Here is an 18,705-nt window from a genome sequence, read left to right as displayed (position 1 = left end):
AATGTTACCTTAATGTAGTTATCATGGAAGGCTTCCATTTATTTAAATAGCCATGCCTTTGTCTAAATCACTTTTGATAGTCTTCTTTCATAATTGTTCAAAAAGTTATTTTACATACTGAGTATATATACATTTTCTGTATTCTTTAACCTTATCATATCTTGTTATTAAACTTCTCATTCCACAAAATGAATGATTTTCACCTATTTCCCCCAAATTAAACCCACTACAATGATGCAAATTTAATACTATTGAGATTAAATATGAAGATTATCCCACAGGCTCTACAAACAAACAAGAAAACAAAAAACAGGTACTTGACCTCCTACACATATCTAAATGTTTTCTTTCTACTCTTCCCTACCTGAATAACTAAATTGTGGTGCATTAGTAAACAACAACAAACAAGCAGGAAAATTCTAATATTCGCTTAAAATCACACATTAGAGACATGGTTTGTAAACATTTCTGGTTCTACCTTAGGGAATCTACAAATCTTTGTGGGCTGAATTACACCAAAATAATGATATTAAGACTGTAATTTATTGACAGATATATGAGTTTTGAGAAAAGGCTTAAAAACGTCTCTCTTTGAAAAGAATAGCTTCTAATGCTTTCACAAGTTTTCAAGTCCTGAAAATACAAAAATAGTGAAATTCAACTTTCTTGTCTGTTTCCAATTCACTCATTATATATACTGTAATGCATGGCTTTGTCCAGTAGAGGAAACTGCAGAAGTGAATGTTCTGACTTAAACAAAGGAATTGGTGATTTTTAGTGTTCAGGTTTCAGTGTATCAGTTTTGGGTTACAGGCTGTCTGCATCGGAGGGCTTGAATTTGCTGTCTAACCTATTGCTTTTTTTTTTTTTTTTAAAGAAAGGCACTAGGAGATTCCTAAAGATCTTTTTTCTTTGCTACTATCCCTAGGCAAGAAGAGGAATTAGCCTTGTAACGAGATCCTGTAGTCTCTGCGTTTTATTTTAAGCAAGAAACCAGACGACGAAAGATGTAAGATTCACAGAGAACAGCAGAGGGCAGTATTTATCCATGGCTGAATCATCTCCGAGCTCAGAAAAGTTTTAAATTTGGAGGGGTCACTGTGGCTGAAATGTATGACATATGCCTTATATTTGCATTACTTGGCTTAAATTCTTATTTTCTAAACACTTTCTCTTAAAGAAAGAATACTGACCTGATTCCTGGTCATTTTTTTTTCTTTGAAGTTATACATGATACCACAAAAATTACCTACAGTAAATAACAGGGGAGTTGATCCGAGTGCCTTGCGTGGCACGTAGATATTTTTAAAATTTTAAATTTCATTCTGTTTATTTCTATTTTTCTCATATCCATCATTTCCCCCAGGCGAAAACCAAAACAAATCAAAAGGAATGGAACTTCATCAGGATTCCTTTGGCTATAAAATGTCTAGGAGGAAATACTCCAACAGAGATCTAAATTCCAAACTTCGCAATAGGAAAAGTTCTCCATCTTTCCAAAGGGCTCCCATTGTTATTGTTGAAACTCTAAGGTTTGGCTACTGGCACCTGGGATCCATTTGGGAAGGGAAACAAAACAGAGTTCCCCTGGCTTTTCCTATAGGAAATCCAAAGCTCGGTCAGTACCGAGGCCTTGGTGCCCCGAGTCACCTGGAAGGGGGGGAGGGGCAAATGGGTGCAGGTTTAGGGTTTAGCTCGCCCTACACCGCACTTAGCTCACTCTGTAGTTGGAGGAAGAATGGGGAAATTTGATTTGGATTCTGTCGCGTAATGTACCGCAGCTCCTTCCCCTCCGATCGAAAGAGAAGGGGCAGGAAATGGTTAAAGCAAATCTGCACTGTGCATTCCCAGACAGGCTTTGCTTAATCCTTCCTCCTGCTCTAACAGACCCTCACCCCCCGCCTTTCTTTTATTTCTCTCGACCCCCTTACCTCTGAGTTATTACTAGCATAACAACCTAACGGTCTTCCCCCAGACCCCGCCACTAAAGTTATTTATCTGCAAACCTGACCCCACCCCCATCTATCCTGCGGAGGCTTTTTGCTGTTATTGCTCAGACGCCGGCCAAGATTTGACCAAAAAGAAAAAAAAAAGAAAAAGAAAAAAAGCACCCCCCTTCTCAGCGCCTCCTACTCGCCGGGCTCCCACACCCGACCGCCTACAGTCCTCCGGGAGACTGGAGTGATTAGCATCCCGAGAAGCCAGTCCGAAGCCGAAAAAGGCGGAGAGCGCTCGCGGTAGGAGTGCCAGGCGGGGCTGCTTCAGCTCCGGCCCAATGGGGCTGGGGTAAGGGAGGGGCAGTAGGTGACAGCACCGGGAGCTAGGGGGAGTCCGGGCGAACTAAAGTGCGGGGATCAATGAGTGGCGAGCAAAGTTTCTGAGTCCTGCTCCAGCTTGCGGTCTTCCCTCCCCCTCTGTTTGTGTTTCGGCGACGCGCTCTGTGTGTGTGCGTGTGTGTGTGTGTGTGTGTGTGTGTGTGTGTGTGCGCGCGCGCGCGCGTGCGGCGGGGAAGGGGCGGGGAGAGTGTGAGGGACCAGCCGGAGGTTGAGAGGGGCTCGCTGAGCTCCAGCTCCACGGCGGTACTACCTTCAGCCCAGGCAGGCGAGAGGGAGAGCGCTGACAGCCGCGGTCCGGAGCTGCTGAAGGCGTCGCCACAGCCCAGCGTCGACTTACCCGCCTCCACCACCAACAGTGAAGGAGAAAGAGGGACCAACCACCCCCACCCCGCCCCAAACAAAAAGCCTTGTGGATTACAAAGTGAAACTGACACGGGACAATAAAAGCAAAGGGCACGAGGTCAGGGGCGAGGCGCACTAGAGTGGGCTTCTCTGACTGGGGCGCGGGAGAAGGAGCCTCCTGGCATGGTGAGGGGAGGGGAGCGCTGCTCCTGCCCGACCCCGGCGAGGCCGAGAAGAAAGGGGGACCGGCGCTCGATTTGGATGTACAAATAATGGGTCGACAGGCGTCCCAGCAGAGGTAAAAATAATAAATAAATAAATTTTAAAATGCCTAGAAGCTCTGGATTTTGCCTGAGCCCGACTACGGGTTCGAAGCAGCAGCAGGGGCGGCGGCGGCGGCTGCTGGAAGAGAAGGGACGGAGCTGAGCGCTCCCGGGTACCGGAGCCCTAGCGCCAACGCGAGCGCTTGGAACGCAGTTTGCTCGCTGCCCGCGCTCAGACGCCGCCGCCTGGGCCTCAGCGGCCACTTCTGCAGCCTTGCTGGAGGGGCGTTGCAGCCTTGTTCTTGAGGAGTGGGGACTCGAAGTCCCTTTTCTTCGGCTTTTGGGAAAGGAATTCGATAATCTCTCGGTTCCCCGTCGCCCCCTTCCCCGTGCGTAGTCGTTTTTTCCACACATCGCTACGGACGGTTGTCCTTCCCTCTTCAGTTTCTTCGCCGTGGGTAAGTTCTAAAGTTTCTGAAGACAGTTGTTTGCAATGATTCCTCATATACCTTAACTACAGGCAATCTCTCGCAACTCACATCTACCCGGGCGAAAAAGCTCAGACTCTGTATTCAAAAACAAAGTGAAGGGGGAAAATGTAGGAGGTTTGAGAAACTTTTCTGGGAACTCATCAAAGCACAGGAGACAGGAGTGTCCAGAGGAATGCCCTGCTGCTTTTCCTCAAGGCATCTCTCTCCCAGTAAGCGTCCAAATGGCTACCTGGAGCCTTTTGCTGATGCGACTTGCTTCTGCTGGGCTGGAGGTTCTTTGAAATAGCAGAGCTCTCAGACAGAGCCATCTGCTGCATGTTTGCTAGGGCTGCTTAATCCCTGTCATCATCACACTTTTTGCCTCACTTCTTCCTTCTCTTTATCACGCCGTTCCAGGGAGCCAGGACCATGGACTTGGCAGCAGACAGGGCTCCTGGCCGCCCGTGGCTCCCGCTGCCCCCTTTATCATTATTTCAGCTCCTTCGCATCTTTTGGCTGTGGTCACTACTCCCGGGGCCAGCCCGTGTCAGCGGGGCTGAGCAGCGCCAGGTGTTTCAGGTGCTGGAGGAGCAACCTCCCGGCACGCTGGTGGGTACCATCCAGACGCGCCCAGGCTTCACCTATCGGCTCAGCGAAAGCCACGCCCTGTTTGCCATAAACAGTAGCACCGGAGCCCTGTACACCACTGCCACCATCGACCGCGAGAGCCTACCCAGCGACGTGATCAACCTGGTGGTTCTTTCCAGCTCGCCCACCTACCCCACCGAAGTGCGAGTGTTGGTGCAGGACCTCAACGACAACGCCCCCGTCTTCCCGGACCCTTCGATTGTGGTCACGTTCAAGGAGGACAGTAGCAGCGGGCGGCAAGTCATCTTGGATACGGCCACCGACTCGGATATCGGCTCCAATGGTGTGGACCACCGCTCCTATCGCATCATCCAGGGCAACGAGGCGGGCCGCTTCCGCCTGGACATCACCCTGAACCCGAGTGGCGAGGGCGCGTTCTTGCATCTGGTGTCTAAGGGTGGGCTTGACCGCGAGGTCACACCACAGTACCAGCTACTGGTGGAAGTGGAGGACAAGGGCGAGCCGAAGCGGCGGGGCTACCTTCAGGTAAATGTGACTGTGCAGGACATTAATGACAATCCCCCGGTTTTTGGCAGTTCCCACTACCAGGCGGGGGTGCCTGAGGACGCGGCGGTGGGCTCCAGCGTCCTCCAGGTGGCGGCGGCGGATGCGGACGAGGGCACCAACGCGGATATCCGCTATCGGCTGCAGGACGAGGGGACTCCGTTCCAAATGGACCCCGAAACGGGGCTTATCACGGTGCGGGAGCCCCTGGACTTCGAGGCCCGGCGCCAGTACTCGCTTACCGTGCAGGCTATGGACCGAGGCGTGCCTTCCCTCACTGGGCGCGCCGAGGCGCTGATTCAGCTGCTGGACGTCAACGACAACGACCCCGTGGTAAAATTCCGCTACTTCCCTGCCACCTCACGCTATGCCTCCGTAGATGAGAACGCTCAAGTGGGCACTGTGGTGGCTCTGCTCACCGTGACGGACGCAGACTCCCCCGCGGCCAACGGGAACATCTCTGTGCAGATTCTTGGGGGCAATGAGCAGCGCCACTTTGAGGTGCAGAGCAGCAAAGTGCCGAACCTGAGCCTCATCAAAGTAGCCAGCGCCCTGGACCGGGAGCGCATCCCTTCTTACAACCTAACAGTTTCTGTCTCTGATAACTACGGGGCGCCCCCTGGCGCAGCGGTCCAGGCGCGCTCTTCTGTGGCAAGCTTGGTGATTTTCGTCAATGACATCAATGACCACCCTCCCGTCTTTGCACAGCAAGTGTACCGAGTGAACCTGAGCGAGGAGGCGCCCCCAGGAAGCTATGTGAGTGGAGTATCTGCCACTGACGGCGACTCTGGTCTCAATGCTAATCTGCGTTACAGCATCGTCTCTGGCAATGGACTAGGTTGGTTCCACATCAGTGAACATAGCGGCCTGGTGACCACTGGGCTTGCTGGGGGCTTGGACCGTGAACTTGCTTCTCAGATTGTACTGAATATCAGTGCTCGGGACCAGGGAGTTCACCCCAAAGTTTCCTATGCCCAGCTGGTAGTAACTCTACTGGATGTGAATGATGAAAAGCCAGTGTTTAGCCAGCCGGAAGGATATGAGGTGTCTGTGGTTGAGAATGCTCCTACAGGGACAGAACTCCTGGTGCTTGGGGCAACTGATGGGGACTTGGGTGACAATGGGACAGTGCGTTTCTCCCTACAAGAGGCTGAGACTGACCAGAGGTCATTCCGACTGGATCCTGTGTCTGGGAGGTTGAGTACTATCTCCTCCTTGGACAGAGAGGAGCAAGCTTTCTACTCCCTATTGGTTCTGGCCACGGATCTGGGCTCCCCTCCCCAGTCATCAATGGCTCGTATAAATGTGAGTCTTCTGGATATTAATGACAACAGCCCTGTGTTCTACCCTGTCCAGTACTTTGCTCATATTCAGGAGAATGAGCCTGGAGGTAGCTACATCACCACAGTGTCTGCCACTGACCCAGATTTGGGTCTCAATGGGACTGTCAAATATAGTATGTCAGCTGGGGACAGGTCTCGGTTTCAGGTCAATGCTCAGAGTGGGGTTATTTCTACAAGAATGGCCCTAGACAGAGAAGAAAAAACTGCTTACCAGTTGCAAATAGTGGCTACTGATGGTGGCAATTTACAGTCTCCCAACCAGGCAATAGTCACCATCACTGTATTGGACACTCAAGACAACCCACCTGTATTCAGCCAGGCTGCCTATAGCTTCGTGGTCTTTGAGAATGTGGCTCTGGGATATCATGTGGGTAGTGTGTCTGCATCCACCATGGATCTCAATTCCAACATCACTTATCTCATTACTACTGGGGATCAGAAAGGTATGTTTGCTATCAACCAGGTCACTGGGCAGCTTACCACAGCAAGTGTGATTGACAGAGAAGAGCAATCCTTCTATCAGCTGAAAGTAGTAGCCAGTGGGGGCACCATAACTGGAGACACTGTGGTTAACATAACAGTTAAGGATTTAAATGACAACTCTCCCCATTTCCTTCAGGCAGTAGAGAGTGTGAATGTGGTGGAGAATTGGCAGGCAGGTCACAGCATTTTCCAAGCCAAAGCTATGGACCCTGATGAAGGTGTCAATGGCATGGTACTCTATAGCCTGAAGCAAAACCCCAAGAACCTCTTTGCTATCAATGAAAAGAATGGTAACATTAGTCTGCTAGGTCCCCTGGATGTCCATGCTGGTTCCTACCAGATAGAGATCTTGGCATCTGATCTGGGTGTTCCCCAGCTCTCCTCTAGTTTCATCTTAACAGTTTATGTCCATGATGTGAATGACAACCCACCAGTGTTTGACCAGCTTTCATATGAGGTCACCCTTTCTGAGTCAGAACCTGTGAATTCTCGATTCTTTAAAGTGCAAGCTTTTGATAAAGATTCAGGAGCAAATGGGGAAATTGCATACAGCATTGCTGAAGGAAATACAGGGGATGCTTTTGGCATATTCCCAGATGGTCAATTGTATATAAAAAGTGAACTGGACCGTGAACTTCAAGACAGATATGTTTTACTGGTGGTTGCTTCTGACAGAGCAGTGGAACCCCTTAGTGCTACTGTGAATGTTACTATAATTTTAGAAGATGTAAATGATAACAGACCTCTTTTTAACAGTACCAGTTACACATTTTACTTTGAAGAAGAACAGAGAGCAGGGTCATTTGTGGGCAAAGTAAGTGCTATAGATAAAGACTTTGGGCCAAATGGAGAAGTAAGGTATTCTTTTGAAACGGTGCAGCCAGATTTTGAGTTGCATGCAGTTAGTGGGGAAATTACAAATACTCATCAGTTTGACAGGGAGTCTCTTATGAGGCGGAGGGGGACTGCAGTGTTTAGCTTTACAGTCATTGCAACAGATCAGGGGCTCCCTCAGCCCCTCAAGGATCAGGCCACCATACATGTGTACATGAAGGATATAAACGATAATGCTCCCAAGTTTTTAAAAGACTTTTACCAAGCTACAATATCAGAGTCAGCAGCCAACCTGACCCAGGTTTTAAGAGTTTCGGCCTCAGATGTTGATGAAGGTAGTAATGGACTTATTCATTATTCTGTAATAAAAGGAAATGAAGAGAGACAGTTCGCCATAGATAGTACCTCTGGTCAGGTGACACTGATTGGCACCTTAGACTACGAAGCAACAGCTACCTATTCCCTTGTAATTCAAGCGGTGGATTCAGGGGCAGTCTCCCTCAATTCAACTTGTACCTTAAATATTGATATTTTAGATGAAAATGACAATACCCCTTCCTTCCCTAAATCAACTCTATTTGTTGACGTTTTGGAAAATATGAGAATTGGTGAACTCGTGTCCTCTGTTACTGCCACTGATTCAGATTCAGGTGACAATGCTGATTTACATTACAGTATTACTGGGACTAACAACCATGGGACTTTTAGCATTAGCCCCAACACTGGGAGTATTTTTCTTGCCAAAAAATTGGACTTTGAAACACAGTCTTTGTACAAATTAAATATAACAGCAAAAGACCAAGGAAGGCCTCCTCGTTCATCTACGATGTCAGTGGTTATACACGTGAGAGACTTCAATGACAATCCTCCTAGCTTTCCTCCTGGGGATATTTTCAAGTCTATTGTTGAGAACATTCCCATTGGAACGTCTGTCATTTCAGTGACTGCACATGACCCTGATGCGGACATTAATGGGCAACTCTCCTATACGATCATTCAGCAGATGCCAAGGGGCAACCACTTTGGCATAGATGAAGTCAAGGGCACTATATATACTAATGCTGAAATAGATCGGGAATTTGCTAATCTCTTTGAGCTAACTGTAAAAGCCAATGATCAAGCAGTGCCTATAGAAACCAGAAGGTATGCTTTGAAAAACGTGACCATTTTGGTTACAGACCTCAATGACAATGTTCCCATGTTTATATCACAAAACGCCCTTGCTGCAGACCCTTCAGCTGTGATTGGTTCTGTTCTGACGACAATTATGGCGGCTGACCCAGATGAAGGGGCCAACGGAGAGGTGGAGTATGAGATCATCAATGGGGACACAGACACCTTCATCGTGGATCGTTACAGTGGAGACCTGAGAGTGGCTTCGGCGCTGGTGCCTTCTCAGCTGATCTATAATCTCATAGTGTCAGCAACAGACCTTGGCCCTGAGAGGAGGAAATCAACCACTGAATTGACCGTCATTCTTCAAGGCCTTGATGGACCTGTTTTTACGCAACCCAAATATATAACTATTTTGAAGGAAGGCGAACCCATTGGCACCAACGTAATATCAATAGAAGCAGCTAGCCCCAGAGGATCTGAAGCCCCGGTGGAGTATTACATTGTTTCAGTCCGTTGTGAAGAAAAAACTGTTGGACGTCTCTTTACTATTGGACGACAAACGGGCGTGATTCAGACTGCAGCCATTCTGGACCGGGAGCAAGGAGCGTGTCTTTACCTGGTGGATGTTTATGCCATAGAAAAATCAACTGCTTTTCCCAGAACACAGAGAGCAGAGGTAATGATTTTGCAGTCACTTATGAATTATTTGTTGCTGTGTTTTTTAGAAAGATTGCTCTATATTTCCTTTACATAATGATTTACCTTTATTTTTTATTGTTAATTGTACTGACAAGAGCATACAAAAATGTTCTATCACAGAGCCTAATAAGAATTACCTAAAATTTAGCTTTCATCCTGGTCAGAACCAGTGAAGAGTTTTTACCTTATATTTCATCTCATGCAATCATATGAGTAAGGCTAAGGAGAACTCTCTAGCTATTTCAAAAGTGCAAACAAAAAATCCACTTATCTAAGTTAAATCACTGCACTAAAGACAGCCTGGTAAGGAAGTCATAGAGGCTGAGCAATTTCAGACTTAAGAAATCCCTGTTCCAAAACGAAACATTTTGGTAGAAATCAGCATTCTGGAATAGCTATCTAGGGGGAGTGGCAACGGAGGATGGGGGATAGTTTACATCAGGACGGTATTAACTTTCACATCCTCAGCAGTCTTGGCAGTTTCTTTATAGACAGTGACTAATTTTAATGTGCCGAGCCAAGTTTGGGGAGATTCCTGATTTCATCTGCCTTCGCATTTTAGGCACCGTCTTCTGACTTAGGGTAATCCTTTCTCTTCCCTCTTGAACTAAAGCATATAATGTGCTGTGAATGATCAGAGATTAGAAGCTGTTTCTTGAGACAAAACTGTGTTGTTCAGTGCCATGGCATAGGTACAAGTTGTTCTTGTCTGCTGATGGGTAAGAAACTAGCTTTTCCTAGCCTAAGCCAAAAGAATTCCAAGCCTGGCTTTTCCTGGGGTATATTTTTGGCTATTACTGCCTCCGTGTATCATTGATTTGTTTTGTAATTGAAGTACTTCCAATGTTGTAATGATGATCAACTAGAAAAGGTACAGCCAGACTCTGAAAAGCTCTTGCCTGCTGTTCCTGAAGCTCTCCCTCTCCACTCCCTTCAAAGATATTCTGGTGCCAGTCAGCCAAAAACACAAAATATCAAATGTGGTTTGTGATACTTGGCAGTAACCCAGACACAACATGCTAGTGAAATTGAGGCTCATGTGTTTCTTTTCTTGCTTTCTTTTCTTTCTTAGAGAGGTGAGGGGTTTTCTTCATTTAAAACGTTCATTTATTATTATTATCTTTTTGACTCCCCTGTAATAGTTTATTCATAATAGCTACCTATATCTGTTCTATGGACGAACTAGTATATTCATGGCCTAGAAGATTTTAGAGATATAATTATAGATATAATTCTTGATAATTCTTAGAGATGTAATTCTAAGTGGAGTTCAGTATTATCATATTCACTTAGCCCTGAAGAAACTTCTAACCCACATGTCCTCTTTTACCTAATTAGTTTTTTAAAGACTTTAACCTTAGTCTTACATGTTGAGCTATGTGGATTAACATGGGGCCATGATTTACATGTAATTTGATTTCAGTTTGGGCTTGTTTCTCCCCTAAACCCACACCCTCGCTCTACCTTCCTTCTCTGGAATTATTTCTTAGATGAAGAGATTCAATGAGTTTAAAAACTGAAATATTAAAGATAGGCAATTTATCATTCTAGACTTTAGCTAAATTTATTAAACTGTAAAACAAATTATGTTATTGGTTGTTTGGTTCAATGTATTACATTTATTAGAATTATATGGAGAATGAGAATAAATGTCCATTGTTATCATGGGGAGATTTATTTAGTCTTATTATTTACCCATTAGATATGCAAAGATTGGCTTAGCTTAAATTTTTAAATTTAAGATTTAAATTGCAGAGACAACAATAGGCATGAAGATTAAAAATAATAATTATAAATCATTTTGTAAGTAATAGGGGATTATGGGCCTTACTTTTTTAACCTCAAATAATACCAGTATGAAAAGTTATTCATATTTACTGTACTCTATTTATTTAAAAATCTGGAGAGGATTCATCATAATGATTTTTTTTGTGAAAAAAATTGTTTGTCAGGGTTTCTTCTGTGAACTAAAGTGCTGAAATTGTAAACCAAGTTGGAGTTCCCAAGCTCCAACCACTCCTAAAATTAAAATCAAATGTGTTTCTCCAAAGAATATTGAAAGCAGTAGTTGGGAGCTAGAATTTCATATTATTATTGGTTGCATCTTTCAAGTATATACAATAAAGTTCTTTTTTTTTTTCCTTCTGCTCAAACATTAATTTACCATGATTCTGCAAGAAGCAGTTGTAGGTTACCTCTGGTTGTCAGAGGTGATTTTTCAATTGTTTGTTTCCATGTGCAAACTTTGCTCCAATGCATTATTTCACAATTTATTCATGCACACTGATAGGAGTCTTGGTTGCTTACTCAGGTTTCTGGCTAGAGTCATGGCTGATCGCATTCCATGGGCAAGCAAAGGGTCCGTGGGTAAAAGAGAAATGATTTAATCTGCATTCTTTTTGGAGCTCTGACACTTGTGGAGGGGGACGCTGAAAACTGTGGCTCTAATACTGCTCACTCCAGAGATCTTCCTGGTTGAATACCTTCACTATCCCTACCTCTCATACCTAAAACTTTGGCACAAATGAGTGTCTTTGAAGGATGGCTTTTGGATTGCAGACACAAGGCTTGTTACCCTTTTATTTTGTATCTTTGTATTCTCAGAAGAGTCTTGATTATGTTAGAATAGCTATTGTACATTTTGTACCACTTATAAGTTCAACAAAATTAATAGAGATGTAGTACATCAATCAGCATTTTTCTTTTAATAAGTGTTTTATAGGAACATGGAACTTAGGGACTGGGTTGAACTTCTGAAGGTGAGAGGCTTTGTCTCATTGATCTTTATTATCTCCTAGTATAATATCTCCTTGATAATAATCTCTGAGAGCCTAGTATGTTACCTGATGTACAGCAGATGCTCAGTACATGTTTCCTGAATGAGATGGTAGAAGAGCCAATACTGGCATGTGTGTTCTCATGCCTCAGAAATAAGCAAGAGAGAGAAGCAAGGGGAATGGAGGAAGCTGGTAAATTCGATCTTGATCGTTAATTGAACTAAGGACATAAAGATATACCAGTTCTCTCTGTTCTACAAATGAACTGAGAATTGTCAGAAAACTCAAAGAGAGAAGAGGAATTTAGGTGGGTGGTCTCACATGGAACTTGAGGTTTAAATGGAAGGAAATACTGTATATGCTTCTACATTGCAGTTGTCAAGTTTGTTGGTCTCAGGACCCTGAAGAGCTTTTGCTTAGGTGTGTCTTATCTATTGATATTTTTTATTTAAAACATAAAGACTGAGAGAATTTTAAAATATTTATTAATTTATTTAAAAATTACATTAACCATGTAACATATTTTTTTTTAAATTTTATTAAAAGGACTTTATTTTGCCCAATTTAAAAAAATAATGAAAAGAGAGACATTATTTTACTTCTTAAATCCCTTTAATATCTGGCTTAAAAGAAGACAGCTGGATTCTCAAATCTTCTCATTCCATCTATTGCAATGTTTTGGTTAAAGTTTATGAAAATAACCCTTCCTCATTCAGATAGATGGCGCTGGATAAGGGAGAGATACTTGGATATCCTTTTCAGATAATTGTCGATTTTTTTGGATACCACACCAGAATTTCACAAGTGGCAGTTTCTTAAAACTTATTGCAGTGATGAATCTGAAACCCCACCAGTGAACTTCTCATACTTTGTTACATGAAAATATTGCTGTATCTTGCATTCTGAGTGGAATATTTCTCTATACATGACTTAGAAATACCAGGCATTGATCCTTTGGAAAATATTGGTATAACTGATAAGGATCTTTTCAAAAGAGTCTTTAAGTATATTGACTCTCAACCTCGCAGTAATGGTTTGGAGTGTTCCAAAATTTGAATTGTCCCTTGAAAGCTCAACTTTTATCATTAATAACATACAGTGTTCATTGTTTTCCTGACATAGCAGCCTCCTTTTGTTCGTTTTCAAACAAACAAAAATGTCTGCTGCATACTCAAATCTAAGAAAAAATAGTTTCTCTTTCAAGTGAAAATTGTATTCCACAAATAAAGCAGCTAGTTCAGCTTATAACTCAAGCAATCACACACATGCTTTCCTTTGAGACAATACTGCACGTAAGTACAGATTGATAGTTCTTTGTGCACATTTCAACCATTTGTCACACAGAATATTGAAAAGACATTGAGATTTAGGGTCTAGATTTAATAAAATTAATAATCTTCCTATTTCTTCAAGGAAAGTTCTTCAGTTTTTAGGTGAAACTGGCATTTTATTTTTACTGGGACTGTCCAGCAGTGAAGAATACAATTACTGCTGGAATGCTTTGGCGCTCTGCTTTGCTTTGTGCTAAGGCACCAGCAGTTCGACCTGACAGTGCTTTCTGCACCTCTACTGTAATTGTCAACACAGTGAAAAGGTAAACTATGTTTTGTATTATCATGAAGACGGTTTTGATTTCCTAAGCATCTTTAGTGGGTCTCTGGTGTGCCTAGGGCCCCATATTCCACAACGAAGAGCCACAGGTCTGGGTACTGAGATTATTGCAATTCATTTTTTAAAAAAGCCACTAGAAATATTCTATTAAAAAAGTGTGTTTAGAATATTAGGTGAACCAATTATGATTCATTAAAAATTAGAAATGAGCTTTAGCAATTGATAATAAATTATTTTCACAATGAAATGATCAAAATTTCCAGGAGGAACGATGGAGACATTTGTAATATCAATACTAAATACCAAGTTTAGAAATGATTTTAGAATCAGAGTTAGTGCACCTTTGATTACATGTCTGTGTATCTTGTGTATCATACCTCACAGGCAAAATATAAGCAAAAGAACTGAATATATAATAATAATTAAAACCATTATTATTACAAGAAAATTTATTATTTCACTATGTTGAGTCATTGAGCTGAGTGCTAACTGCTTCTTTGGGGATTTTACCGTTTGAGCCACCCAACAGCATTCGTCGAATCCTTCCCACCTCATGGTTGTGGAAACAGTCTCAGAAAAGTTAAGTGATTTGCTGAAGTTCAGATAGAAAGGAAAATCACACCCAGACTTGGTTAGTCCTTCATTTGTATTCTAGCTGCAATCCTGTAAAGCTAGGGCAATCTACGGCCTTTGTTAAGAGAGGGGCTCTTTACTCGGTAGATACAAGTACGTATGTGTGCTTTTGATAACCTTGTTTCCACACTCTTTTTGGTGTTAAAAAGGCTTCGAAAAGTAGTATGATGCATTGTCTGAACTAGGAGAGGCGTGATTTTTGCCACCTTGGTCAAGGCCATCCGCCGATGCTCTGCACTCCTACAGGTCAGTTTCTGGCAGCAACAACGCTCCCAAATTGAGGGTATGTGGAAGTGTTTGTGGGGCAGGGAAGAGGAGGGGTAGGAATACAGGAGAGGGGAACTGGGACAAAAGGAGGGCACAGGTGTGTGTCTTGACTCTCCTAATCCACAGCCCTCTACAGTTTGGAAGCAGTCGCTGTAATTTATGAAGGTGGAGAATCCATTTTTGGATATTCAGATGGTAAATCCTACTCTCCTAAGGAATAATGATGAATGTGGCTGAACAGAGTGTGAAAATTATATTAAAAGGAGGAAAATATTTTCTTACTTCGTTGGTTTTTGATCTCCACAGTGGTTTTTTGTTGTTGTTGGTGTTGGTGGTGTTGTTTTGTTTTGTTTTTAGCAACATATAATTTATTTTCTGATTTTATTTTTGCCCTTTTGGTATGCCTTTAAATTTATTAAACAAAATACTGTGACTTAAAGGGCTCTGTCCATTTTCAAGACATGTACAAATGTGTTTCACAGGCAGGAATATTGATGGACAGTAAAGCTCATGCTGCATATTTCGTGCATGGCTTTGGGATGCTCGATGTGGTCTCTCTGTTTTGGTGGTAGACTTCCATAGATATCATTTATCTTCTGACACATTTATTGGGTTTTGGGTTTTTTTTTGGCCTTTATTAAAACCTGAATCCTATTAATCCTTTATTCTGTTAAATTTTGAGGCAACTACTCCAGGAATACTTTTGAAAGAATATTTATGTACTTCACGTCTTGTGGAATCAATTTTTCATTGCATTGTCTGCAGCTTGCGCTCGGTCATCACTACCGTGAAAAATGCCTCATTAGCTGTGAGGGACTGTTGAGTTAGTGACGATAAAGGATTCCACGGGCCCTGAGGTGTGTCCTCTCTTCCAAGAATAAATAAATCTAAGGTTCAGCTCTTTATAATAGCCATAAAAATAGGTTGTATTCAGAATTAGGAGGTTGGGAGTGGAAATAGGAGAAGAATAAACTGGCAAATGACATGGGCCAAGATGAATTAAAGAGTTTTTTTAGAGTGTCCTAGATATGGAATATGGTAATTATTTTCCAGTGCTTTCAGGGTCTAAGTAGTCTGTAACAACAGTGGCCCATTTGAGTAGTACAATGAATAAGGAGGAGAAAGTATGAAGAATGCAGAGAAGTGAAAAACTTTTAAAAATTCTACTAGACAAGTATTTTTTCATAAAATATATACATGTAACATATCTGTATGTATAATATCATATATAAACATATATGCAACCTTTGTACAAAGGTTGCTGGATTTTCCCTGGTGTTAATCTCCTGAGCCAAAATGGGACAATAAAGCCATGAAGATAAAACATAATCTAACTGGGAGTTAATTTAAATGTGATGATCAAGAATTGACTGTAAGGATACAGTTTCCAGACATGTATCCATATTTGGGAGACAATCAGGGGGTAACAACCAAGTTTTAAGGTACTGAGGAAATGCTGAGAGACATTTGTAAACTCTGCTTGACAGCTGGCAATTGGAAACGAATGGACTGCTGTGGATTATTTGTTTCAGACTATTGACACTTTTCTGAAACGTTTTATCATGTATAGAGTCTAACATTTATAAAGTGCTTACATTATGTCAAACGCTGGTGAGCACCAGGCATTGTCTTGCCTTCATAGTAATCCTGGAGATATGCACGACATCTTGCCATTTGATAAATGAGAATATGGAGGCTAATGGGTTAAGTTTATGGAGCTGGTTTACAGTGGAAGCAGATTTGAACCCAGTAGTCTGACTCCAGAGTCAATACAACACTGACTAACCACACACGTTCTAAGAATGGTTGATGCTTGTCAGTACTTTCATAGGCAGACAAGTTTTACTATGTAAAGAATTGTTCTCGTATTTCGGTATTTCTTCATTCTGGTGACTGAAGAAATATAGGGTAAGGTGGAATTTAGTCAATGACCAAGTAGTAGGATTACTTTGGTCCCTGTTCATCTTTATTTAGGTTAGACTTGAATAAATGAACCTAAATCTGTCACTTTTTCATTTTGTTTTCTTCAGTTTGCAGTGACAATATATTTTCATTCTTCCAGTTCCTGCCTCACTTACTTTCTTCCCTGCCTTCTTTCCTCTCATTATCTCTTAAATCCACCCCTATCAGGCTTGGCTTCTGCCTCTAGTGAAATTACTCTCCCCAAGGCCACCATGATTGCCACATTTTTACATCCACTGGGCAGTTCTCAGTGCCCGTTGAATATGTACTTCTAAGTCATCAGACTCTAAGAGTTTTATATTCTGTTTCTTGGACCAATTCCTTCTCAGCCTCCTTCACCAGCTTCTCTCCATGCCCTCAAATTTTAAAGGTTGAAATATCCCTGGAATCATTTCTTAAAAAAAACAAACAAACAAACAAAAAAAACTCTTCCTTTTTAATGTACGCTTATTCCCTTGAAGATCTCAGTTAATCTCACGATTTTAAATAACATTTATGTGGATGACTCCAAAATTTTGTCTCCACCCTCTATATCTGTCCTGAATTCCATATTCAGATAACCAACCACTTCCTCATTATGTTTGATTAGTTTCTTAATAATTTTAAATTAACCTTTCCAAATCTGATGACAATAACAAATCTTCTAACTGTTTAGGTCAAAAAACTTGGAGTTATTCTTTGACCTCTCATTTTCACACCCTGTGTGCAATCTGCCAGTTAATCTTGGCTTGCTCTTAAAGGTATATCCAGAAACTGATCTTTTCTCATCACTTCCACTGTTACTATCTTGGTCTAAGACACCATCCTCCTTCCCTTGGATTACTAAAGACGTCTTCATACTGATCTCCACCATTCTTTCCTACTCTTCTCCTTCCTTGCTTATCTGCTTTATTCCTACTGGCTTCTTGCTGTTTCCAGGACTTGCTAGGCACACACCCCCTCAAAGTTCTTCCTCCCGACATCTGTTTGGATAATTTCCTCCCTTGCTTCAAGTATTTGCTCATATCTCACATTCTAAGAGAGAATTAACCCTCCTTTACTGACTTATTACTTATTACCCACGCTCCCATCCTGGCTGACCTCCACTTCCCTGCTATAGGGTTTCATATGCACCCCTCCTTAGAACTGATCAGGCTCCTTCACCAGCTTCTTCTCAAGTCCCAAAATGCTAAATGCTGGAGTGCCCTGGAACCAGTTCTTGAAATTCTTCCCTTACTGATCTACTCCACTCCACTGAGGTGAGGAGCCCAACCAATCCCATTACTTTAAGTGCTATGTATGCGCTCTACAGGTACAAGTGTGTGTGTGATATAATTGGCCGATCGATAGTTTTGATTATGTTTTATCTGTCTTCCTCCTGCAGGAATGAAGTTCCACCAAGGCAGGTATATTCGCCTATGTTCACTGAGGTACCTCAAGAGCCTAGAACATTACTTGGAACATAGTAGGCACAAAGTCCATTTTTGCTGAATGAATGAGTGAACTAATGAGTAGATGAACTGACTTCCCCACTTCTGTCCTTGATCTCTTTTATCTAGTCTAGCAGCTGGAGTGATGATTTAAAATGTAGGTCAGATCCTTTCACTCACTTGCTCAAAACCGAGGGCTTTCCATTTCACTCACAGAGAAGCCAGATCCTTATAGTGAGTCCTGAGGTCCTATGTGACCTGCTCTTGTCAGTTATCCCCTGGCTTCTCTCCCTCCTGGTGCTCCCTGGCTGAGCTCGCTCAGCATCCACAGCGTGGGCTCCAGGCTCCTGCCTCCCCATCTCGTGCTGGTCGTTCTCTGTGCCTGGACGCCAGCTTTGCGCTCCCCTCACCTCTTTTCTTAGAGTCACCTGGCAGAGTTCTCCCTCAGCCTTCATTTTCCTCTTTCCTTCTTTCTGTTTCTTCTTAGTCCTTATCATCATCAACATAACACATATGTTACTTCTTTCTTTTGTTTACGGTATGTCTTCCCTCTAACATATACATTCCCCCAGGGGAAAGGTTTTCGTCTGTTTACTATTGCTGTATTCCCAGCACCTTCCATAGGGCTGGCTCAATGCAGACGTTCAGTAAATCTTAGCTAAACTAAGGAATTACTGTTGAACATGCTGCAAATACGCTGCTTAAGCGCCAGGAGCTCAGGCAGTGATGCGTGCTGAAAGAAAGGAGTCATTTTTCATGTCTCAAGCCAAGCCATGGAGCTTCTTCTGAAATTAGTGAAGCTAGCTAATTGGCCAGGGCTGATTTTCCTGGATAAAATGACAGTGGCTGCATGACTAGACTGGCTAAGAGCCTGTAACTCAATCTCCAGAAATCTGCATTGTCTAAAGTACAGTGAGATCACTGATGCTTATTTTATAGACATTTGGGTAAAGTAGAACATTTTAGAATATATATAACAATGTGTGCTACTTCATTATCATGTCCTCT

The 18,705-nt window shown here is 42.8% G+C and overlaps 1 protein-coding gene across 1 annotated transcript in view; it reads left to right on the top strand.

Annotated features, from left to right (window-relative positions):
- Positions 1-2,330: 2,330 nt before the first annotated feature.
- The window catches only part of FAT4 (FAT atypical cadherin 4), a 156,429-nt gene continuing 140,054 nt past the window's right edge, over positions 2,331-18,705 (top strand). Inside the window, exon 1 of the mRNA XM_031466424.2 lies at positions 2,331-9,015. Within this exon, the coding sequence (XP_031322284.2) occupies positions 3,841-9,015 (5,175 nt within the window). The 5' untranslated portion in view covers positions 2,331-3,840. The remainder of the gene's footprint in view (positions 9,016-18,705) is intronic.

This window comes from Camelus dromedarius, chromosome 1 (assembly GCF_036321535.1).
Source record: "Camelus dromedarius isolate mCamDro1 chromosome 1, mCamDro1.pat, whole genome shotgun sequence".
Lineage (NCBI taxonomy): Eukaryota > Metazoa > Chordata > Mammalia > Artiodactyla > Camelidae > Camelus > Camelus dromedarius.
This window is presented reverse-complemented; position numbering and strand designations above follow the sequence as displayed.